Source organism: Stenella coeruleoalba (genome assembly GCF_951394435.1).
Source record: "Stenella coeruleoalba genome assembly, chromosome: 13".
NCBI lineage: Eukaryota > Metazoa > Chordata > Mammalia > Artiodactyla > Delphinidae > Stenella > Stenella coeruleoalba.
This window is the reverse complement of record NC_137159.1, coordinates 8,710,131-8,736,748: the sequence shown is the minus strand read 5'-3', so window position 1 is coordinate 8,736,748 and position 26,618 is coordinate 8,710,131. Positions and strand designations below refer to the sequence as shown.

Here is a 26,618-nt window from a genome sequence, read left to right as displayed (position 1 = left end):
CCTTCAACGTCACAGCTTTTACCTGCTGGTTATTTGTCTAACTTGTTCTAATCTCACATTCAACATTATGTATTTTACTGACCCTTCAGCAAAGCTTTCAATCCTGTCGTGACTCTGAAGGAATTATTTTCCTCTTATTTGTAAGGATTCAGGGTCTTCTAATGAAGCCTCACTGTAAAGCACAGGTTAGATTAAGTTGCACTTGGGACTAATCACCCATCACCTCTCCCTGTTGGGGGTGAGAGTGAGGTGCTGGCCCTGGCTTGCCTGTGCCCAGGTGAGTGTGGGTGGGTGGGTGGGTGGTGGTTTCCAGGGTCGACAGTAGGGTAAACACATTTTCATCTGAGGCAGCAGGATGGCTAACAGCTGGAAAGGTGGATTAAAGCAAAATCAGTAAGAAAAAGCTGAGGCCTGAAGAGCCGGCAAGACCAAGTCCATGGGGCCAACGAGGGGCATCAAAGTTGGAGTCAGAGCCCTGACCTTGGAGGTGAAGGTGGATTTTGAGCACGGGTTGAGCCGTCTTTGGGTGCCAACCTTCAATCTCCCAGTGGCCTCACCTTGTGCTTCATAAACAGAAACCACCAGACATTCTCTTCCTGCACTGCTTTCCTCACCTCTGGGCTTGTGGAAGCCTGGATCTCTCCCCCTGATGTCAGAGTCCCTCCTCATCCAATGCTGATCCGTCCGGCAGGCCTGTCCCCCCCCGCCCAGGTCCTTGCTCTGTGATTTACCCCTGGACTCTCCTCCCCTCTCTCCTTAGCTCCTCTCCACCGATTCCTTCACCTCTGCAAAACCCCCAAATTGCCTCATCTGTTTGCACGCACACATGCACGTGTGCACACACGATCCTAAATAACTAGACCTCCTTGCCTGCTGCAATGTGACCCAGCACCCTCCTCTCCCTTCGCCACCCAGATCTGAAACCGCACAACTCAGACTGGGACTTGAACCCACGGGCTGGGACTCGAATCCAGCCAAAATCCAGATTGGGAGTTGAACCCACTGTATTTTAACTGAGATCACACACCTGGTCTCACACACCTGGAAGCTCAGGTTCTTTATGTCGCATCACAGAATTCAGTGAAGAGACAAAGTGATAGGTAAGAAGTGGATTTATTTAGAGATATACACATTCCATAAACAGCTTGCAAATATTTCTCAGCTTGGCGGCACAAGTGCTCTCATTTCCTGAGGCCTCCTCCTGCCCTGAGGTCCTGCCATCTTCCCTAAGTGCTGAGGAGAGGAATCTTCCTCACGTGTAAATCTGCTCTTGCCCCTCTCCGACGAACCCCGCCCCTCATCCCTCTTCTTATCCTAACTTAGCCTTTTGTTGCCCTGAACCAGGCCTGCCTAGCTGGCCTTACTTCTCCCCTAGCCACTCCCCAACAAACATCCCAAAAGCCCCTCTGCACACTAACCATATTAAATTTGTAAACTAACCATTAAAAAAACTTGCAGTTTTTTCCCCATGCTGTGCTTTTTCAAGGCTCTGTACCTTTGCGGAGACTAAGTATCTCCTCCCTGGAATGCTATTCTTGCCCTTGGCCACCTGGGGAACTCCAACACTGAACGCAAGCCCTGTGTTCCAGGACTCCAGCCCTATGTGGTGAGGTGATTCCACTGCATCCTGTAGACGTTTTCATTATAGGAATTTTACCTTGTGTTGGGCCATGTACTTTCAGGACCATCACCCCTACTAGGCGTCAGTCCTTGAAAGCGGGGGCAAGGTTCTATCTGCTTCTAAATCCTGGTTGCCAGGGTCCAGCCCACAGGATGTACCCAAGGACTCTTTGAAGAATGAACCAGTGAACACACAAATACTAGGGGACGCCCAGCAAGGCTCCTTGAGGGGCATGTAGTTCCACAGAGAAGCTTCTGTTAGGTATGATTGTTGAAAATATATTCTACAATCCTCCAGTCTTTTTCTAGATGAATATATCATTTTAAATAAGAGCACTTTTGTTGTCTCAAAATCCTACTCAAGCAATATGATATCCAACTTACAGTACATCATAAAGGACTGTGGATACACGTGTCTAGGTATTGTCTAGGTACCATCTTCACTAAACTCAGTATTATCCATCACTATTTTAGAATTGAAATTCAGTTCTTTCTATGTTGAGAAAAACCTCTCCTTATTTTCTGCCTTAGTACTACCCCAGGCCTTATTTAAAGCTCTGCGGCTAGTTGCCTACCCCAGCTCCTGGGGCTTTACACAGCGGAAGCGTTCATTGACCCCCCCCCTTGTCTCCCATTGTAATTTCCACTGTTCTGTTGCTCTAGCTGCCTCTCCGTTAGAAAGAGACTGCATTTAATTCTCCTAAGCAGAGGTCGCATCCAGCCCGCTACGTTCAGAGCTTAATCTGTCTGTTTCCATAATCAGGGCTGGTAGATGTGAGCACAGAGAATAAAGGCGTAGGTCTTATTTTGCATCTACACTGGGATTTCCTTCTGGTAGGTCCTTTCTCATCAGAAACTCTTTCTCACCTCCTTTCTAAATGTGCCACCTCCCTTTGGTTGTTCTTTAGTAAATCTTCACACTCTTACCCCAGATGAGACCATTGAAAAAAAAAAAAAGATCGTGGTGCTTTCTTCATGGGCTAATTAAAGAAACGTACTTTACAACTTCAACGGGACATCGTATGGCCAAATTTAATTTTAAAATACTGAATCCACTATAACCATCCATTGGGGGTTGGTAAGACAAGGGGTATATGGTCCCAGACAGCTGTGGACCAGGATGCCAGACATCCAGCTCTCCACCCTCTGCCCCTCCTCTTTTTCTTCCTTCTTGGGGTCTTCAGTTTGGGGTCACTGAGAGTATTTTCTGCAAGCCCCTCCTCTGGTTCCTAACAAGGCTGGTACACAGTGAAAGGCAGGAAGAATAGTATTTGGAAGGTAAAGGGTTCAAACTTGATTGAATATGGCCACAGCTGATACAAATTTTCATTTTCAATTCAAAATTCGACACAAATGATTCTTTTTTTTTTTTTTTTTTTTTTTTTTTACGGTACGCGGGCCTCTTACTATTGCGGCCTCTCCCGTTGCGGAGCACAGGCTCTGGACGCACAGGCTCAGCGGCCATGGCTCACGGGCCCAGCCGCCCCGCGGCATGTGGGATCCTCCCGGACTGGGGCACGAACCCGTGTCCCCTGCATTGGCAGGCGGACTCTCAACCACTGCGCCACCAGGGAGGGTCGACAGAAATGATTCTTGAAGACTTATAGCAAGGTTGTCTTGCAAAATATGTTACCCATTTTGCTAAATTCCAAATAACTAGTCCTTAAAGGAGAGAGTTTTAGTATTACCATGTTTGTGATATGAAGTCAGGTGAGGCTCTTCCAATTTTCTCGTTCCTTTGAAACCTGACGATTGCATTCTCTGACAGCAGCACTGAGAGAGGTGTGTCTGGTGGAGGGAAATGATTGCTCTTGCCTTGCCTTACCTTCAGGAAAGTCCCTGAGCTTTTTCTGCATTTCACACCATCAGAGATGTCTGTTCTGAATGCAAATAGTCCCTAACCTGTCAGTAACTTTCTCCATTTAGAGAACACACATGTAATTTCTCCTAACTCCAAAAGGCAAGGGAGCCAGAAGGAATTTTCCTTCATTTTGGCATCCTCCCTCCTTGCCAGGCCGGAGATTCACAGCACGAGGTCTTCCCTGACTGCCTGCCCTGGGGTCCTGTTCACATCAGAAGGCTGCGGCCTCCGGCTCCTTCAGGGAAAGCGTGTTTGCTGGGCTTCATGCTCTGACTTCCGGTTTTCTCCATTGAAGGGAAGTGCCTCTAGCAGGTGTTGCTCAACCACCCACAGGTGGGGACCACGTGCTCCTCTGGGCAGGGCGCCTCTGGTGCCATGTAACTGGCAGGAAACCCCTCGCAGCCGAGCTGGAATCCATCCTCCCTTCCTTGTTGACAGAACAAGGCTTGGGCAAATTACCTTCAAGTTTCCTCTTTAAGAAGATTCACCACAGAGGGAGTTTGATTTCTTGAAATAATGAGCGACATTCTAAATGGGATCACAGGAGAACCAGATTGGACTAGTCATTTCCTCTGTGCTCCGGAAAAATCACTGGGCGTCTGAAGGAGGTTGTTGAAGACAAGAGTGTTCTTCCCTTGGTGCACAATTGTAACCGTGTGGTCTTGGGGATGTGGCTGGGTAGGGGAATCCTGGAGGGGAGAGCCCCCTCCCAGCGTTCTGATGTGGTGTGTCTGGGTCTGCAGCCAGCTCTTAATTCCTATTACACAAAATATGAGCCTCTCGTTACCTTTCTTTGAGCAGTTTAGCAATTTTCCATCAAGCTATTCGGATTTAGGACTGTGCCCCCAAAGGAAATGATAATTCCCATATTGTTGAACCCTCCTCCCCTTATCCACATAGCATGGCCTCACATTGCCTTCCTGACAGCAGGGATATTAAGTCATCGATTAAAACTTCAGGATTCAGTGCTGCCTCTGAGATGAATCACTCCCATCCTCTCACCCGGTCACTACTGACTGTTTTTCCCTTAGAAGGAGCTGTGCCTCTGGAAATCATTAAGCCTGTGTATGTCATCAGCTCCCTCGGTCCCTTCTGGCCAGATCAGGAGCCCCATTTCCTAAGGCCTGGAAAACAAGCAGTTCCACCATAACCCTGTCTGTGAGTGTCCTGCCTTATCCAGAGGGATAGGTGCCATTGCCTGGAAGTGTGCTTGTACTTGGGAAGTACTTGGGAAGAAGGCGTGCTTGTACTTGGGACAAGAGCACAGACAGTCATGGTGATTCATTACCCTGAGGGCCAGTGAGAGCAATCTGGATAGCAAAAACTGCCTTTTCTTCTCAGTCTCTCCTTTTTCTGCCCCTTCCGTTGTTAAAACTCAGGGTCCTCCTGGCCCTCATCAAACGTGTATCCGGTACCTACGCCAGACGTCCTCCTGTTCTTTATGTTCTAAGATGGCCTTGCCAACAGAGACACACTTAGGGCAGAATAGACATGAGGCCTCAGGGAGCCAGCAAGAATACGGGCAGACCGACGATGCCCAGGTCAGGTGAATGCGGTGGATTTTGACCCAAGGAGAGCATGGACGGGATGCTCAGAACTCTTCCCCACAGCGGAACGAGCTGCTCTGAAGAGCCAGTGAAGGAGGGCACAGTGCCTGGCTCCTCCACGATCCCCTGCAGTGTTGACCAACTCTGTAGCCTAAAATAATTAATAGGGCACTAAATCGAATTCAGTTTGGGCATGAAATAGGGCAAAAGAAAGCCACTTAGCAGGGCCCTTCCGGGGGTGCTGGTGGAGAATGTCCACTGGCTGAAGTCGGGAGCATGGCCGCCCTTCCCCTTCCCACAGAGCAGAGTGAGGGCGCGTGGGGGGCCGGGGGGCGTGGATAAGAGCTTTCACATCAGATTCACACCTACCCTGCTCCCCCATCCTATAAGGGGACATTTCCTTGTGGAATATCTTGAACTTGGTCGACATCAGTCATTCTGGAGGATATAATAGGGTAGCCTAGCAGCATCTACTTGGTTGATGTAAAGGCTTTTCCTTGATCAAAATCCCGGCCCATTTTTATTCGAATCATGCTAACTTATACTGTTTTATTCTTATTCAAAAAGTAATGCATAGTTAATATAATTTAGGAATTAAAAGCAAAAAACAAAAGGAATATAAAAACCATCCGTAGTTCCACATTTCAAGAGTAATCGTCATTTGCATTTTGATGTATTTCCTTCTAGAGTTTTCTCTGCTATTTTGCTTCTCTTTCCTCAAAACAGAAACCTTTGTTTCTCTTAATCATTTATGACAGTTGAAAAAAGACTTCTTAATGTGGAGAAAGTGGCAATTCTCCTGGAATCCATTTCTCTGAGGCAACTATTAAGAGACAGGTGTGAAGGTTTCCAGTCATCCCCCATATTCACAATCTTAATAACAGAAATGAACATGTAACGTACGTTCTGTTCTGCACCATTTTTTCTACTTAATATGTTACTTGCATCTTTACAGGACAAGGGCACTTCTTGTTTCATTATTGCCTGCCTCAAATCTAGTTGTCCAGGTGGTCCACCACTTATGTGACCCACCCCCTACTGAGGGAGGGCTGGACACACGTTGCTTCTCGGTCTTTCATGCTCTTCTTCCTGGGTTCCTTCCAAGATCATCTCCTAGTGTCCTTCAGGTGGGCCGCTAGGCCTCTCCCCTGCCTTACTCTTTGGGTGCCTTCGGTACACCCGGAAAACTCTCCTCTTCGCATTCCTTCCTTGCTGCTCTTCTGTCGGAGAGCTGAGAGGTTATAGACTGGACTGCGACCAACTCTAATATATGGGAAACAGAGAAAACCTCTGAAAGGCAATAGTATGTATCAACTTAGTCTCCTCTGGAGCAGCGTAGTGATGTGCGGGAGAATTGATGGTGGTGCGGTGGACAAGATTGTAGATTTCAAAGAACAGGGTTGGTGATTACAGTCTTGCGGCGTGATTTCAAGCCTCTGAGAACCTGGCCTCACAGAACTTACCCATCCACACAGGCGCTGGCCTTACATTTAAAGAGAATCCTGTTGGTGGCCTCCTGGGGAGCCTTTTTCCAATGCTACTGCTATTGCTAAGGCCAACTGTTTTATTGTAGTAAAATATACGTAACCTAAAATTGACCATGTGAACCATTTTGAAGCATATGCAGCTCAGTGGCAGTAAGTACATTCAGTGGTTGTGCTACCATCACCACCATTCATCTCCAGAGCTTTTTCTCAGTTTCTCAAATTGAAACTCTGCACCCATGAACACGAACTCCCCACTCCCTCTTCCCCTCAGCCTTCGGCAACCACCGTTTTATGTTCTGTCTCTGTGATCTTGACGACTCCGGGTACTACCTCATCTACGCGGAATCATAGTGTTTGCCATCTTGTGACTGCCTCATTTCACTCAGCTTGACGTTCGTCCACGTCACAGCAAATGCCAGAATTTCCTCCCTGTTTAAGGCCAAACAATATTCCATTGCGTGTATATATCCTATTTTGTTTGTTCATTTATCCGTCAATGAACACTTGGGCTTCTTTTACCTTTTGGCTATTGTGAATAATGCTGCTATGAACATCAGTGTGCAGATATCTGTATCTGGGTCCCTGCTTTTATTCTTGTGAGTACATACCCATAAGTGGAATTTCTGGATTATATAATTCTATTTTTAGTATTTTGAGGAACTGCCACACTGTTTCCCACAGCAGCTGTACCACTTCACATTCCCATCAGTGCACAAGGATTCCAGTTTCTCTACATCCTTGCCAACACTTGTTACTTCTTGATTTTTTTTTTCTTCTTTTTTTGGCAATAGCTATCCTAATGCGTATGAACTGGTCAGGCCAATTTTTTAATGTCTCTTGGAAATCACCTCCTGAGTCCTTGAGCCAGTCTTTGAAAAGTATCACATGTGGTGAATCTTGATCCTTTGAAGAGGAATTTGATTGATGAAATTTTCTGTTTAAAAGTAACTAAAAATCTTTTTCCACTCTGCTAATTTTTTTCTGGACAATTTCCTAAAGGATCTGAAGAAGCCATGGCAAAGTTACTCAGAGTGAAAGATGGGTGATCAAGGTGGCAGGTACTGATTATGGGACAAAATAAGGTTGAACAGCTGGTGTCCTTACTTGACCCTAAAGGCCCTGAAAAAGGCAAGTTCCCGAAATGGTATGCCATGATGGCCTGGCTGAGATGGGGTCGTGGTGTTCCCAAGACGCCTTCTTTGAAGGATGACACTTCTAGATAAATAAACTGCCCGATATATTTTCTTCTATTTTTTTATACCCTTTGACCAACATCTCCCCATTTCTCCCACCTCCCCAGCCCCTGGCAACCATCATGCTATTCTCTGTTCCTGTGAGTTTGGCTCTTTTTAGATTCACATATGAGTGGTATCATACAATATTTGTCTTTCTCTGTCTGATGTATTTCAGTTAGCATAATGCCCTCGAGGTCCATCCATGTTGTCACAAATGGCAAATTTCCTTCTTTCTTATGGCTAAATAATATGCCATGTATATCACATTTTCTTTATCCATTCGTCCATCAATGGACACTTAGGTTGTTACCGTGTCCTGACTATTGTCAATAATGCTGCAATGAACATGAGAGTGGAGATATCTCTTCAAGATACTGATCTCATTTCCTTTGGGTATATACCCAGAAGTGGAATTGCTGGATCACATTGTAGTTCTCCTTTTAATTTTTTTGAGGAACCTCCCTACTGCTCTCCATAGCGGCGGTACCAGTTTACATTCCCACCAGCAGCGCACGAGGGTTCCTTTTTATCCACATCCTCACCACACTTGTTATCTCTTGGCTTGAACATTTCTGTAGACACAGCAGCCAGCAAGACCAGGATAACCCTGATCTATCTCTCTCACTCTCTTTCTCTCTCTCTAGGGAAGACATGGAGATAAAGAACTCTACTCTCCTAATATGGCCAATCAAAGAAGTTAACACTGGGGATTTACAAGCACTAAGACAGGAGAACCCGAAAAGGAAGAAAAAGAAAGCCACCAAGAGGCTACCTCTCCAGGAGATGGTCTCCTCGGACTCAGATGACTCTTCCCATGGAAACAAGTCCCGAGAGTCCTACCCCAAAACACACCCCAAGCCCAGGCTGGGAGAGGGACAACATCATTTCTTTCAGGAACACCCTGAAATGTCTCTCAAGGATAGTGCACGTAAGATCACTCCCCAGTTTCCGGGCCAGTTTAGGCGCCAGGACAGCAAAAACTCTAACACCCTTAAGTAACGCTGACATCCACTTCCCCAGAGAAAGTCCCCGGCGTGGGGTCTAGGAGTCAACCAGCCACGCCGTCACTGCCACACCTCCACCTCGAGCAGCCCTGCCCTGCCCTGCCCTTATAAAGCCACCCACAGCAGCAAAGCGCTGAGGAGCATCGCTGAGAAACCTGAAAGCAGTCTAGTGGCAACCATGTTTAAGAGAACCAGTGTTCCTCCTGGGCTGCCCTCAGCCACCAGACATTGTAGAACTAGCCCCTCTGCTGAGGTAAGGCCATGCTTCATTCTACCTCTGCTTTCCCCGGTTGTAACAAAGGTAGACTTCCCTGCCATCCTCCACCTGGATCTGTTTGAGCTTATTGGTTCTGGCTTTCCTGGACCATTCTTTATCCTATTATTTTCCCTGCCCCCACAGAACTGATTGAATACCATCTTCTGGTAGACTCCCCACACCCAGAAATTTAACCTGATAGATTACCATCACAGGATTTTCAAGTTTTTTAAAATCTGTAGTTCTAATCTTGAAATTATGTAGTTCTAATCCAAGCCTGCAGTCTTGTTTTAAATTGATTATCTCATCAGAATTAGAGATTTTATCATTAAATGTTAGGACTGAAATTCAGACCTAGTAACTTGTCTGAGAGCTGCAAGACTGAACATTGCCTCTTTTACTGTTTTCTGAAAATTTTTATTGAGCCCTCCCTAATTAGTTTTATCTGTAGTCTGTTGTAGGTACCTCTGAGCATGGAACCAGAATAAAAACTCTTACATTGGAAACATTTCAGAACTATTGGGCTGTTACTGTTTTCTCTGAACACATTTTAGCAATGAGGTACCAAAGTATTCACTTCAAAAAAATTTTAGTAAAATTAGCATCATTAATTTTAAAAATGAAATAGCCTCCCAAATTGTTTTCTTCTAGTCAATAATAGCCCTAGGGCTAGATAATAATAGAGTACAGATTATTAATAAGAAAAATATTGGATGCTTTTTGCAAATAGAAATGGTAGGGCAGCGTTGTGATACTCTAAAATCCACAATCTAATTAAAAGTGATACTTAACATTCTCAAAAGCTAAGGGGTCGCCAGGGTTATGGTGAAGAATTTAACCACTTCCAAAAATATGTAAGAAGAAGGGACATCAGCTCAGCATCAGGCTAAAAGTAGTAAGGCAGGGAGGAAGAAATTGAGGAGTGAGGAAATGATCTGGAACAAGGCCGGGGACAGTGTCCTGTCACTGGACATCCTGTCACCCAGAACCCGGGCAGGAAGGCTCTGGAGCAGTCGTCTGGGTTTGGTCTGCACAGTGGAGAATTTGGGGGGGGGGGCGCGGGTAGGAAAGAATCCATTCACACAGTCAAAGTGATTCATTCATGCATGAGTGCATTCATGTAAGCCTGCATGTATTCATTCAATTATTCAACAAACAATTGAGTGCTCACAGTGGGCCAGGCTGCAGAGAGACCATTAGACTATTCTGCCCTCTTCATCTCCACGGGGATGCAAGGATGAACCACAGGACAAATATATGAAATAGTGTATTGATATTATATTACAATGCATGATATGCTCAGTGACATCAAGTGATATGTTCAGTGTGTTGTCCTTCAACGATCATGCCCAGTTCTATGTGTTGGGGAAGACTGCATTAATGACTACGTATTTCCACTTCCAGCCAGCATGGAATAACAGGAACTGGATTTCCACCCCAACCCCCATCCCCCACTTGAAACAACTAAAACACCTGATAAAATGTATGTAACAACAGTTTCCAAAACATTGGACAGAAGCATTGATCTCTGAGAAACAAACGAAGTGAGCCCTGTGAGTGCCCGACTCACTGTCTAGAGACAGTTTCCAGGCTGCAGCAAATGGAGGGGATGCATGACCATCCATCCTTCTTGTGCATCTGTGTGCATTGCCTCAGGTAATTTGTGTATTTGATTTTCACTGAATAAATCTGCACTTTTAGCGTGTGACAGAAGAAGCAATAAAAAGGATTCAATCTGGTAAAAATAATAGCTATATATCCAGATTTTATAGCCTACCCTATATAATTGGCCTGGATCATAAGCCAGGTGCAGAGGCATCAGGATGAAGTGACGGGTAGCCACAGAGAACTGTGTGGAATGCATACAGGGTGATAAGCTCTTACCAGAAGAAAGGGAACAGATGGTTCAAGAAGAGACCGGATGACCACTTGAAGGATGTAAAAAAGATTCATGCATCAAGTGGCAGGATCACCAACATTACCTCTAAGTTCCTTTCAACTTCAGGAATCTATGGATCAATAACCTAGGCCATTACGAGCTCAGAGCAGTTCAACATAGATGAAAATACATCCTTATAAAAGGGAGGAGGAGTTGTAGCAAACACAATTAGATAAGAAGAATTAATTAGGGAAATAGAATTGAAAAAGAAGTAAAATTATATTTGCACATGATAAGAGAATATACCTGAAAAACCTGAGAGAATAAATAATAATACGAATTGAAACAAAAAAATAATTCAGTGAGGCGGCAGGATAGAAATTTAATATACAGAAATCAATAGTCTTCATATATACAGATAACGATCAATTAGAAGATATTATTGGTAATGAAAACCTCATTTACAATAGAAACATAGAAAACTAAATATAGTCAATTCTCATAAATCTCATTTTTAAAATGGCAGTTCTGTTCTATAAAGTCATCTCTAAAACTAAATTGAGCAAATACTGAATTATGGCCCTTAGGGGTTAGGTTCCTGTGAGCCTCTGGTCACATCATTTCCACCAGCTGATCAATATCTAACCTTCTTTTATGTGTGTTTCTGTTTAAAGACACCTTATTTAATATGTATTATTGAATTATTAACATAGAATTCATGGCCAACAGCACTATAACTCATGCCTGAAGGAAACTAACACGTATTTTCTTTGTAAGGCACGTCACAGCCTTCTTGCACTTAAGAACACTAGACAGCACTTCAACGCTACTTCATTTTAAACAGTGAAATCACCAGTAGTAAACACAAAAATGTGAAAAACATGGCACTAAATATGCCATGAAAAGGACACTATTTTACAGTAAGAGAGCTGAAACGAGACAGAAAGGTGACTCAGATTTTCACCACTCTGAGCATATGCATATCTACAAAATACTTTGAGTATTGAGTTGGAGTTAGGAATAAGTTTTAGTGACTAGGTGAATCACAAATATGGAATCCATGAATAATGAGGATCAACTGTAGCTTGAATAAACTTAACAATAAACAAAAACAATATGGGGAAAACTTAAAGACACAAAATTCGACTTAATAAATATCCCTTGTTTTTAGATAGAATGGCTCAACATCATGAAGATGTTAGTTCTCCCTGAGCTCATTTATTTATTTATTATAAATTTATTTTATTTGTTTATTTTTGGCTGTGTTGGGTCTTCGTTCCTGTGCACGGGCTTTCTCTAGTTGCGGCGAGCGGGGACTACTCTTTGTTGTGGTACGTGAGCCTCTCATTGCGGTGGCTTCTCTTGTTGCGGAGCACGGGCTCTAGGTGTGCAGGCTTCAGCAGTTGTGGCTCATGGGCTCTAGAGCACAGGCTCAGTAGTTGTGGCACATGAATTTAGTTGCTCTGCAGCATGTGTGATCTTCCTGGACCAGGGCTCGAACCCATGTCCCCTGCATTGGCAGGTGGATTCTTAACCACTGAGCCACCAGGGAAGCCCCTGAGCTAATTTATTAATGTAACACAATCCCAATAAAAATAACAGCAAATATTTTATAAGGCTTGAAAAGTTGATAATAAAGTTCATATGGAAAAATAAATATGTGAGAGTAACTATAAAATTCTGAAAAATAAAAGCCATGAGGAGGGACTTGTAAGAACACATAAAACACTATAATATCTTCACGCTTAAAATTGTATGGTGCTAGCACAAGAAAAGACAAATAGACCAATGGGATAGAATAGAGTCTAGAAACAGACCCAAATAAAAATGGAAATTTAGTATATCATAAAGAGTTTAGTATATCATAAACTCTTAAAAATTGAGGGAGAAAAATGACCAAAAACATGGCAGAAAAACAGGCAAAGGACATCAACTATTTGCAAATATATAAACCTAAAAGTTTGAAAAGATATTTAACTTCACTCATGTTAAGAGAAATATAATTTAAAACTACATTTAGAGAACTTCCAGAAATGTGGCAATGTGAAGTGGTAATCCAAATCCCTTAACTAATCCCTTAATTAATCTTAATTTAAGACCTGGATGAAATGTTTTTAAAAGTCAACAAGTATTGAAATTCACAAGAAAATGTTCAAAAGCATAGAGTTTAGTCTCCAAAAACTGCAACTGGAAGAGGTAAGAATTGTGAGGTGGTGACACTCTGGCCTAAGGGCACTCCCCAGTTTTCATGGCCAAGGCCACAGAAAACTACAGCCTGACTGGCTCAAGGTGCCAGAGATAAGAGTTCAAGGGTAGAAAAGAAGTGAAAATTTAAAGACAACATCTTGGCAGCAAGAAACCACAGTAAGAGTGAGTCATGAAATCTAAATATAAACTGTTTCTATTCCTGGCTGATCACTAAACTACTTAAGCATGTACAGGGGAGAACCCAGGGAGCCCTATTCAAAACCAAAATAGGCAGAAAACAGGAATTTCATGAGATAGAACTGCATGGAGCAAAGTCTGTGTGTTTGCTCCTTGTTAACTGAAATGTATTTCCAAGTCATGTACAGCTTGGGCAGCAGTAATCTAGTCCTGTGGAATTATAGTGTCAGGGGACAGACTCCAAGGCTGGCAATGCAGTTGAAAACTTAAGGAGGGAAATCACTGAAAGAGTGAGCTCCAAAATCTGCCACCAAATTATGTAGCCATAGAGGAAACACCCAAGGTGCCAGGATAGAAAAGCAGCAATGACAAACCATAAAAACAGAATTAAAATGTGAGCTGCTTCATATTACAGCAGAGAAACGTTTGCAGTTTGAATACAGGCAAGTTAACTTCCTACTAGAATAGGAAAAATAAAAAAAAACAAGCAGACAACAGACCAAAAATAAATAAACAAAAACCTTGAAGAACACAGTAGACTACAACATTGCTAGAATATACTGCCTACAGTGTCTGATTTCTGAATCAAAAAACTTAGACATGAAAAGGAATGGGAAAATGTGTTCCATTCTAATGGCTAAAAGACAGTCAATAGAAACTTTTGAGTCCAGATGTTGTATTTAACAAACTTCAAAGCAACAATCATAAATATGTGCAGAGAATTAAAGGAAAATCAATGAAGAAATGTATAGGGAATCTCAATAGATAAATGAAGGTATTAAAAATGCAAAAGGAAAATTCTAGAGCTGAGAAGTACAACAAAACATATTAAATGGACTGAACAGCAGGAGGAGAGATCGGAAGAATCATTGAACTTGAAGATAGATTAATAAAAATTTCCCAGTTCAACAAAAAGAACAGAAAGGGGATTGGAGAAAAGTAAACAGAACCTCAGAGACCTGTGGGATGATTTCAAAATATGTGAAATTGAAGACCTAGAAGAAAAGGAGACAGGAAAAGAGAAAGAAAAAACATTTAGAGACAATGACTGAAAACTTCCAAAATGTGATGGAAAACATGAGTAGATCCTAGAAGCCTAAATAATCCCAAGCATGATAAATACAAAGAAAACCACTCCAGGCACGTCACAGTCAAACTGCTGAAAAATGATAGCAAGAAAATCTTGAAAGTGACCAGAGAAGAACAGTGTGTTACATTCCAGGAAATGATGACACAATATCAATGACCTCTCAAAAAAAACTATGGCAACCAGAAGATATTGGGACAGGAAAGTGCAGAAAGAGGAAAATAACAAAAATATGTAACAAGGAATTGTATGTTCAGTGGAACTAACCTTCAACAATAAAGGCAAGAGAAATTCCACTTCCAGTACATTTGAAAACGTAAACTCTTAACACAGAACCCTCTGACAGACAGCATACAAATAACAACTACCCAGAGATCCTGAAAAGTGAGCAAAGACAGGCAGATTCTGATGTAGTGAGTTTCCTGTTATTATATTTTTTTAGCTTGAGGGAACCTGAGGCAGGACGTGGTCAGTACCATATGGGCAGGTTTAATCTCTGAATGAAAACATATAGTCTTTCTGTCTTGAAAAACCAGAAAACAGTTTGGAGAAACTATAGCTTCTGAAAGTGCAGAGAGAATCCCAGCAAGGAGAGAGCCAGAGACAGGGAACCAAAAATATTGTGTATACAGACTCTTACCATATTTCTGACTGACATCTTAACCACACATGCACAATCAGGTTACAGGATCACCATCCAAAGTTAAAAAATTACATGGAAATTTGAGCTGCCGCCAAAGAGGCAGAGATTTCCATTTAAGTTCAACAAAGTTAACGTCTGTTAAAACAAAAATAACTAGGCTTCTGAGGAATGTTACAGAATCCAGCATCTCTACAAGCTAATATGCACAAAGTCTGAGATACAATTTTAAGTTATTCAATATATAAACATGTGATCCAGTTTCAAGAGAAAAGGCAACAAACTAACCCTGATATGACCCAGATGTTGGATTATCAGACAAGAACTTTAAAGCAGCTATTATAACTATGTCCATTAAGGTAAAGAAAAACATGCTTATAATTAATGAAAAGACAGGAAATCCCAGCAGAGAAAAAGACTGTTAAAAATGGAAATTCTAGAACAAAACATTATATCTTAAGTTTAAAGAAAAAAAACCACTGACTGGACTTATGAGCAGAATAGACCAAGGAAAGAGTTAATGGAACTGAGATTGATCAAAGAAATTGTTTGGTCTGAAAAAGAGATAAAAGACTTTTTTCATGGACTTTGGGAACTTTGGAGAATATCAAAAAATCTAATACCCTTTGTAACTGGAGAGGAAGGAAAGGATATTTGGAGATACACTGGCTGAAAAATATCACAAATTTCTTGAAAGATACAAACTTATAGATTCAAGAAGTTCAGTGAACCCCAAACAGAATAAATAAGAAGAAAATTACTCCATGTGGGTAAAATGTTGAGAACCAAACATAAAGAGAAAATCTTGAAAGCTTCCAGATGAAAAACGACACATCACATAAAGGAACAATAACTAGAAATCACTGACTTCTCATCAGAAACTATAGAAGCTAGAAGGCAGTGAAACATCATTAAATTGTTGAAAGAAAACAAAACCTCTCAACCCAAAATTCTGTATCATCTGAAAATACCCTTCAAAAATGAAATAAAAATAAAAGCATTTTCAGATAAAAGTAAATGAAGAGAAGTTATTATGAGAATACTTGTACTGTAAGAAATGCTAAAGGAAATTCTTCAGTCTGAAGAGGAATGGTGCAATATAGAAAATCAGATCTTAAAGATGGAATGAACAGCTTCTGAAATGGAAAGTATCTAGGAAATATCTGTTAACTATTTTTCCTCTCAGTTTCCATGGTATACATATAGACATAATACATATGACAACTATGGCTTGAAAGGCAACTGGTAGAGTGGTAAATGGATTTACATGACTGCAAGGTTTCTACATTTTACATAGGTGTGGATACTAACTTTTTTCTTTTGGCACTTAAGTAGACTAAAATAAAATTTAAAAAATAAAAATAAAATAAAATATAAAATAAATTAAAATAAACAAGATTATCTTAACCGCCTCAACTTAAATTCCAAATCCTGGCAAACTTTCTTTTCCAGCATGCGTGGTAGATTTACCAAGATAGCCCATATGCTTGGCCATAAAATAAGTCTCAATAAATTTAAAGGAAGTACAATCATACAGAGCACGTTTTTGGACCACAGTGAAATTAAACAAGAAACAAATGGCAATAAGATATTCATTAAAATCTCAAAATATTTGGAAATTAAACACATTTCTGAATAATTGATAGAACAAAGAAAAAACTACAAGGTAAAATGGCACATTCTAAAGTTAGTCCTTTGAAAGACATCAACAAAAGAGATGAACCTCTAATTAGTAAGACAGAAGAGAAACAACACAAATTAACACGAAGAGGAATTATCACTAGAGACCCTATAGGCGTTAAAAGCATAATGGGAGATTGGTTCAAGATGGCAGAGTAGAAGGACGTGTGCTCACTCCCTCTTGCGAGAGCACCAGAATTACAACTAAATGCTGAACAATCATCGACAGGAGGACACTGGAACTGTTTTGGTGACAAAAAAGATACTCCACATCCAAAGACAAAGGAGAAACCACAGTGAGACGATAAGAGGGGCACAATCACAGTAAAATCACATCCCATAACTGCCGGGTGGGTGACTCACAAACTGGAGAACACTTATACCACAGAAGTCCTCCCGCTGGAGTGAAGGTTCCGAGCCCCACGTCAGGCTTCCCAACCTGGGGGTCCAGCAAAGGGAGGAGGAATGCCCAGAGAATCAGACTTTGAAGACCAGCGGGATTTGATTGCAGGACTTCAACGGGATGGGGGAAACAGTAACTCCACTGTTGGAGAGCACACACAAAATAGTGTGCACATCAGGACCCATAGGGAAGGAGCAGTGACCCTACAGGAGATGGAACAAGACCTACCTGCTTGTGTTGGAGGGTCTCCTGCAGAGGCGGAGGGTGGCTCTGTTTCACTGTGAGGACAAGGACACTGGCAGCAGAAATTCTGGGAAGTACTCCTTGCTGTGAGCCCTCCCGGATTCTGCCATTAGCCCCTCCAAAGAGCCTGCTGGGTCACCTCAGGCCAAACAACCAATAGAGACGGAACTCAGCCCCACCCATCAGCAGACAAGCAGATGAAAGTTTTACTAAGCTCTGCTCACCAGAGCAACACCCAGCTCTGCCCACCACCAGTCCCTCCCATGAGGAAGCTTGCACAAGCCTCTTAGATAGCCTCATCCACCAGAGGGCAGACAGCAGAAGCAAGAAGAACTACAGTCCGGCAGCCTGTGGAACAAAAACCACATTCACAGAAAGGTAGACAAAATGAAAAGGCCAAGGACTATGTACCAATGAAGGAACAAGATAAAACCCCAGAAAAACAACTAAATGAAGTGGAGATAGGCAACCTTCCAGAAAAAGAATTCAGAATAATGATAGTGAAGATGACCCAGGACCTCGGAAAAGAATGGAGGCAAAGATCAAGAAGATGCAAGAAATGTTTAACAAACACCTAGAAGAATTAAAGAACAAACAGAGATGAACCATACAATAACTGAAATGAAAAATACACTAGAAGGAATCAATAGCAGAATAACTGAGGCAGAAGAACAGATAAGTGACCTGGAAGACAGAATTGGTGGAAATCTCTGCCACAGAACAGAATAAAGAAAAAAGAATGAAAAGAAACAAAGACACCATAAGAGACCTCTGGAACAACATTAAACACACCAACATTCACATTACAGGGGTCCCAGAAGGAGAAGAGAGAGAGAAAGGACCCGAGAAAATACTTGAAGAGCTTAGAGTCAAAAACTTCCCTAACATGGGAAAGGAAATTGCCACCCAAGTCCAGGAAGCTCAGACAGTCCCAGGCAGGATAAACCCAAAGAGAAACATGCTGAGACACATAGTAATCAAATTGACAAAGATTAAAGACAAAGAAAAGTTATTAAAAGCAACAAGGGAAAAACGACAAATAACATACAAGGGAACTCCCATGAGGTTAACAGCTGATTTCTCAGCAGAAACTCTACAAGCCAGAATGGAGTGGCATGATGTAAAGTGATGAAAGGGAAGAACGTACAACCAGCATTATTCTAACCAGCAAGGATATAATTCAGATTCGATGGAGAAATCAAAAGCTTTATAGACAAGCAAAAGCTAAGAGAATTCAGCACCACCAAACCAGCTCTACAACAAATGCTAAAGGAACTTCTCTAAGTGGGAAACACAAGAGAAGACAAGGACCTACAAAAACAAACCCAAAACAATTAAGAAAATGGTAGTAGGATATACATATTGATAATTACCTTAAATGTGAAAGGATTAAATGCTCCAAACAAACAAGGCTCACTGAATGGATACAAAAACAAGACCTGTATATATGCTGTCTACAAGAGAGCCACTTCAGACCTAGGGACACATACAGACTGGAAGTGAGGGGATGGAAAAAGATATTCCATGCAAGTGGAAGTCAAAAGAAAGCTGGAGCAGCAATACTCATATCACATAAAATAGACTTTAAAATAAAGAATGTTACAAGAGACAAAGAAGGACACTACATAATGATCAAGGGATCAATCCAAGAAGATATAACAATTATAAATATGTATGCATCCAACATAGGAGCACCTCCATACATAAGACAAATGCTAACAGCTATAAAAGAGGAAATCGACAGTAACACAATAATAGTGGGGGACTTGGACAGATCATCCAGACAGAAAATTAATAAGGAAACACAAGCTTTAAATGATGCAATAGAGCAGGTAGATTTAATTGATATTTATAGGACATTCCCCGAAAACAGCAGATTACACTTTCTTCTCAAGTGCACACAGAACATTCTCCAGGATAGATCACATCTTGGGTCACAAATCAAGTCTCGGTAAATTTAAGAAAATTGAAATCACATCAAACATCTTTTCTGACCACAACGCTGTGAGATTAGAAATAAATTACAGGGGGAAAAAAGGTAAAAAACACAAACACATGGAGGCTAAACATTACGTTACTAAATAACCAAGAGATCACTGAAGAAATCAAAGAGGAAATCAAGAAATACCTGGAGACGGGCTTCCCTGGTGGCGCAGTGGTTGAGAGTGCGCCTGCCAATGCAGGGGACACGGGTTCATGCCCTGGTCCGGGAAGATCCCACATTCCGCGGAGCAGCTGGGCCCGTGAGCCATGGCCGCTGAGCCTGCGCGTCCGGAGCCAGTGCTCCGCAACAGGAGAGGCCACAACGGTGAGAGGCCCGCGTACCACAAAAAAAAAAAAAAAAAAGAAATACCTAGAGACAAATGACAATGAAAACACGACAATCCAAAACCTATGGGATGCAGCAAAAACCATTCTAAGAGGGAAGTTTATAGCAATACAATCCTACCTCAAGAAACAAGAAAAATCTCAAATATACAATCTAACCTTACACCTAAAGGAACTAGAGAAAGAAGAACAAAACCCAAAGTTAGTAGAAAGAAAAAAATCATAAAGAGCAGAGCAGATATAAATGAAATAGAAAACAATAAAGAAAACAATAGCAAAGATCAATAAAAGTAAAAGATGGTTCTTTGAGAAGATGAACAAAATTGATAAAACTTTAGCCAGACTCATCAAGAAAAAGAGGGAGAGGACTCAAATCAATAAAATTAGAAGTGAAAAAGGAGAAGTTACAGTGGACGCCACAGAAATACAGAGCATCATAAGAGACTACTACAAGCAATTCTATGCCAATAAAATGGACAACCTGCAAGGAATGGACAAATTCTTAGAAAGGTATAACCTTCCAAGACTGAACCAGGAAGAAATAGAAAATGTGAACAGGCCAATCACAAGTAATGAAATTGCAACTGTGATTAAAAATCTTTCAACAAACAAAAGTTTTGGACCAGATGGCTTCACAGGTGGATTCTATCAAACATTTAGAGAAGAGCTAACACCCATCCTTCTCAAACTCTTCCAAAAAACTGCAGAGGAAGGAACACCCCCAAATTCATTGTATGAGGCCAACATCACCCTGATACCAAAACCAGACAAAGATACTACAAGAAAAGAGTATTACAAACCAGTATCACTGATGAATATAGATGCAAAAATCCTCAACAAAATACTAGCAAACAGAATCCAACAACACATTAAAAAGATCATACACCATGATCAGGTAGGATTTATCCCAGGGATGCAAGAATTCTTCAATATACAGAAATCAATCAGTGTGATACACCATATTAACAAATTGAAGAATAAAAACCATATGATCATCTCAATAGATGCAGAAAAAGCTTTTGACAAAATTCAATACACATTTATGATAAGAAAAACTCTCTAGAAAGTGGGCATAGAGGGAACCTACCTCAACATAATAAAGGCCATATATGACAAACACACAGCAAACATCATTCTCAATGGTGAAAAGCTGAAAGCATTTCCTCTAAGATCAGGAGCAAGGCAAGGATGTCCACTCTCACTGCTATTATTCAACATAGTTTTGGAAGTCCTAGCCATGGCAATCAGAGAACAAAAAGAAAAAAAAAGAATACAAATTGGAAAAGAAGAAGTAAAGCTGTCACTGTTTGCAGATGACATGATACTATACATAGAGAATCCTAAAGATGCCACCAGAAAACTACTAGAGCTAATCAATGAATTTGGTAACGTTGCAGGATACAAAATTAATGCACAGAAATCTCTTGCATTCCTATCCACTAACAACGAAAGATCAGAAAGAGAAATTAAGGAAACAATCCCATTCACCATTGGAACAAAAAGAACAAAATACCTAGGAATAAACCTACCTCTGGAGACAAAAGACCTGTACTCAGAAAACTATAAGACACTGATGAAAGAAATCAAAGATGACACAAACAGATGGAGAGATAAACCATGTTCTTGGATTGGAAGTCTCAATATTGTGAAAATGACTATACTACCCAAAGCAATCCACAGATTCAATGCATGCCTATCAAATTACCAATGGCATTTTTTACAGAAGTAGAACAAAAAATCCTAAAATTTGTCTGGAGACACAAAAAAACCCTATTTTTTTTTTTTATGGTTAGTGACTTTTGGTCCTGTCTAAGAAAATTTTGCCTACCCCCAAATCCTCAAAATATTCTGGTTTTTTGTTTCTATGCATTTTGGTTGCAGCTTTTATATTTAGGCCTATCTATGATCCATCTCAAATTAAATTTCCTGTGTGGAGTGAGATAGGAGTTGAGATTTGGTTTTATTCATACATATCCTAGTTGTTTCACCACCATTTCTTAAAAATGAATTTACTTTCTGCACTGAATTGCCTTGGCACCTTTATCAAAATTCAATTGACCATATATACATGGGGTTTTACTGGAGTTTCTATTTTGTTCCACTAGCCTGTTCTCAGGCCAATACCACACTGTTTTAACTACTGTAGCTTTACAGTCTTGAGATCAAGTGGCATAAATCCTACAACTTTGTTCTTTTTTTTCAAGATGATTTTATCTAACCTAGATCCTTTGCATTTCCATAAAATTTTAGAATCCAATTTCTTTAAATAAAAAAAAAGCCTATTGGGGTTTTGATTGGGACTGCATGAAATATATAGACTAATTTTGTGGGAAATCTTTAAATGATTGAGATTTCATAAACATACCATGACATGATATATATTTACTTTTATTTAGGTCTTGTTTAATTTTTCTTAGCAACGTTTTACAAGTCTTGCACATAGCCTTAGATTTATTCTTAAGTAATTATGCCTATGATGCTACTGTAAATGGTATTTTTAAAATTTCCTTTTCTGTTGTTTGTTGCTAGAATATATAGAAGTACAATTGAGTTTGTATATTAACTTTGTATTCTGCAATCTTATTACATTCACTTATTAGTTCTAATATTTTTATAAATAGGTTTTTCTACATACACAATCATGCTTTCTTTGAGTAATGACAGTTATGTTCTCACCTTCATGCCACTTGTTTATTTTCTTTTTTTCTGTATTGTACTGGCTAGGACTTTCAGAACAGAGGTGAATAGAACGGCTGAAATTGAACATTCTTGCCTTGTTCCTGATCTCTGTCTTCAAATTAAGCATGATGTTAACTGTAAGCTGTTCTAAGATGACTTTTATCAACTTGAGGAAGTTCCTTTCTATTCCTAATTTGCTGAGAGTTTTTTCTGGTTTTTCATTTCTTGTGGTTTTTTTTTTTTTAACATGAATGAGTGTTGAGTTTTGTGACAAAGACCATCTGGCCCGAAAGCCTAGAATATTTACTATCCAGACCCTTAAGAAAAAGTTTCTGACCCCTTCTCTAGAGAAAAATATAAAAGACACCCTGGTTCATATCACATTTATCAATTTGGATCTAATCAAGAGACAGAAACCACACAATAATTTAAACAGGATAAGGTTAATATAAAGACCATTCGGGCTTCCCTGGTGGCACAGTGGTTGAGAGTCCGCCTGCCGATGCAGGGGACACGGGTTCGTGCCCCAGTCTGGAAAGATCCCACATGCCGCGGAGCGGCTGGGCCCGTGAGCCATGGCTGCTGAACCAGCGCGTCTGGAGCCTGTGCTCCGCAACGGGAGAAGCCACAACAGTGAGAGGCCCGCGTACTGCAAAAAAAAAAAAAAAAAAAAAAAAGACCATTAACCCAGGGCTGAAAGGGAGTAACCAAGGAAGGACAAACTTGGAATGGGACCCCCCCCCCCCCCCCCCGCCCAAGGCTAGCATTTAAGACTTTTTTGGATCTGGCATAATTGCAGCCCAGTAGATGGCAGAGAAGTTCACTGGTTTGCACAGGCCTGAGGTGATCTGCAGTTGCTGGGCCAGCAATAAGCAACTCACAGAATGCAGGTGGGGTAAGCCACAACCAGTGGCTGTGGCCACACCAGTGTGCAAAGAAAGCAGGGGCACCAGTGTAAGATGGAGATCTGGAGCTGTGGTGCTTGTGTCAGAAGGGTTATGGCGCCAAAAGTCCCAGGAGACAAACCTGGGGGGTGGGGCATAGGGAAGCAGATGGACTTGCAGCACCAGTGCAGGCAGGATGGGCTGCAGCATTCAGTGTCCATGCTGAGAGAGCTGCAGGAAGGCGACCACCAGCTTGGGCTGAGGCTGAGACATCATCAAAGGACTGTGTGTTCTAGGCGTATAGGGGGCGGGGGGAAAGCACCACTGGTCATTCTCACATCCTCATTGCTGACCGATGGTTCTGCCGCCAGAAGCAGAAGAGTCCCTTCCTGCTTCCTCTACTGAGAAAGCTTAACATCTTGCACCCTGTACAAAACAAATGCTTAAAGTAATACCGGGAGCAGGTAATACTGGGGAGCTAAAAGGTAATGACTTGATAACTGACATAGTATGGTTGAAGAACGGGGTATGCTGGGCAATCAAGTATTCGACCCACCCAGTATTCTATTAGAGCATCTTGGAATAAAAGTGAAAACTAGGTGCTTTTTTCTTTTTTTAACAGATGAGGAACCCGAGTCCCGCATTAAATTAATTGCTCAAATTTAAGAAATTTTAAGTAAAATTCTAGACTTTATGTCAAAATAAATCCAATTGTATTACAGAGTTAATATTAAGAATAAAAACATGTAAAACCATCAAAATAAGAAGAGTAGACATCATATGTGTAGTGGAATTTTGCTTCTAGGCCTTCAACGCATTGAATGACTCTCAGTGGGAAATGTTTGCAAGTCTGTAGAATAAATATTATCATAGCTCAAATAAAAAGGCAAACCAACTGGGGAAAATATTTTCATCAAATAAACCAGAGAGAATCTCTCCCAGTATTGCACAAAACCTCATGAAAATTGAAAGGAAAAACATCTTTTTTTTTTTTTGCGGTACGCGGGCCTCTCACTGCTGTGGCCTCTCCCGTTGCGGAGCACAGGCTCCGGACGCGCAGGCTCAGTGGCCATGGCTCACGGGCCCAGCCGCTCACGCGGCATGTGGGATCTTCCCGGACAGGGGCACGAACCCGCGTCCCCTGCATCGGCAGGCGGACTCTCAACCACTGCGCCACCAGGGAAGCCCAAAAAACATCACCTTTAATGTAAAGTTGGACATGAACAGATGATTCACCAAGAGGAAACGGAAGTAACAGACATGAGAAAATGTTCAATTTTACTACCTCTTATGGAGATGCAACTTAAAACTATAGTGGGGTACAGTTTAGCATGAAATGTGAAAAATAAAATAGAATGCTGGTGGGAAAAAACGGTGGAACTGGCAAATCTTTGATGGCAATAGAAATTGCTAAAACTTCTCTTGAATTCAGATGTTTATATCTCTGGAGTAATCCTACTTCTGGGAACCTAAGGAAATAATAATTCTACCATATAACCTAAAATAATTACAAAAAATAGGAAAAGGCTCTATGCATGTGTTTTTGGCAGTCATTTAAAGGATTGAAAAATAGGAAATAATTTAAATGTACATAAAAAGTTCAATAATTGTGTAAATCATTCTATTGATCATATAATTCATTTGACCATGATCGTGGCCAGTGATAAAAGATTTGGCCACGACTAAAAAACATTGGAAACCAATGCAGCAAGATAGGCTATTTCTCAAGATAATTAAAAGCAGAATAACAAAATTGTATTTACATGTTATTACGACTGTGAAAGAGAATATGTGTATGTGAAGAAAATCTAGAACATGACATAAAATGTTATGTTCTCACCTCTTTTCCATGTGATCTATTTCTATTAAGTCAGCTTTATTTCTCCTTAACTTTTTGCCAATTTTGTGGAGACACATCATCCTGAGGCTTAGCGTCACATTGAATGAGGTCTGCTAAGCCACGTCTCCTCTTCCTGTACTGGGGTGGCTGAGTTTTCAGGACCCTAATGCAGAACCTTATACTTGTTCCCGTTACATGTTTTTCTTGGTCTGTATTTTCAGCCCATTGCTGAAAGCGCTCAAGATGATTTTGGATCCCGATTTACACCCCTTATTTGCCATATTTCCTGAGTGCATGTTAGCCATACCTATATTAAAATGTCCAGGAACACTCCATATGTTTACCCCAGGCCCTGATGAGAATGTGGTCCTGAGTAGTACTGAGCTCCAGGGTACATCACATCTATTAATGAGCGCCTGTGATGACGTTCATGCTACCATCCACTAGAACAGCCTTGCATCCAGTACACATTTGCCAGCTCTAACAATTAGCAGAGGTCATTGTCCTCTTTTGTGGGTGGAAAATGAAGGCTTTAGGCTTAGAGGAAAGCTCGTGTGATGTGCCCAGGCCAGGGCCAGGTTCGGTTGTAATGGGGGTCAAGTTTGCCCTCAGTGTCCAGTGTCTGTCACCTGGGCCCTTGACCCCTCTGATACCACCCACCCCTCTGCCATGGCATCCACGCCATCCCACCCTCACTGGTCTCTAGCATCATCAGATGCTCTCCTCAGTCTTATCAGAACTTTTTATTTGATTCTTTACCCACACTCTATCACCTGGAGCTATCTGCATTTTAACAGGGATCAAAGTTTGAAAATAGAGGGATGAAATTCTGAGGGTGGAATTGCAGGCACTGGTGGTCAGAGAGAGGAGATGGGGGCCTTTTTGGCAGCCCCTACCTGTCCACTGCCTGCAAGGCTGGCCTGAATGGGGTGTCTCCTGGGACAAGGTAGATTAGACCCTACAGCACCACGGTCCTCCTCAGGCTTTTAATGATATTTGGATAGAATTCATAACTCCTCACATTTCATTAATTTAAGTTAATTTTCCTTCTATTCTTCCAACTGCCAGGTAGGTGAGGGAAACATGTCATCATCACTGTCTGAGAAAGAAACAGGCAAAGTGAGCCTTAAAATCTAAAAACAACTGCTTCTTCCCACCTCGGGGACTTTCCTCCCCAGATGACTTTGCACTGATGGGAGAATTTTTGCTGGGGAAATTGGTTCATCATTGCTTCTCTTGTGAACCTTGCCTGCCTCTGCATAAATATTTTATTTCCTAAAAGCCATTCCTACAAATTGCCTTATCATTTACCAAGGATCTAGACCATCTGCCAGGGTAGGCCCACACCCTCCCCCTTACTGATAACTGGGCTTATCTGTTTGCATCTCTACTTCTCATCTGCTAGTCTGGCTTATCTGCTTATCCCATTGCGTGTTCTTTAGCACAATGGACACCATATGGCCCCCAGCAGAAGTAGCTGCCTTGTTGCCCACCTATGGGCACAAATTATGTGCCTTCCAACCCTAGCCTGTAATTATCAGGTCACCAGGACATCTGAAA

The 26,618-nt window shown here is 41.5% G+C and overlaps 1 protein-coding gene across 8 annotated transcripts in view; it reads left to right on the top strand.

Annotated features, from left to right (window-relative positions):
• Positions 1-8,987, top strand: part of VWA3B (von Willebrand factor A domain containing 3B) — a 244,818-nt gene extending 235,831 nt beyond the window's left edge. For all 8 annotated transcript variants that reach the window (XM_079941376.1, XM_079941377.1, XM_079941375.1 and 5 more), the window contains one exon: positions 8,395-8,987. In XM_079941376.1, coding sequence (XP_079797502.1) covers positions 8,395-8,749 — 355 coding nt within the window. In that variant the 3' untranslated portion in view covers positions 8,750-8,987. The remainder of the gene's footprint in view (positions 1-8,394) is intronic.
• The last annotated feature ends 17,631 nt before the right edge of the window (positions 8,988-26,618 follow it).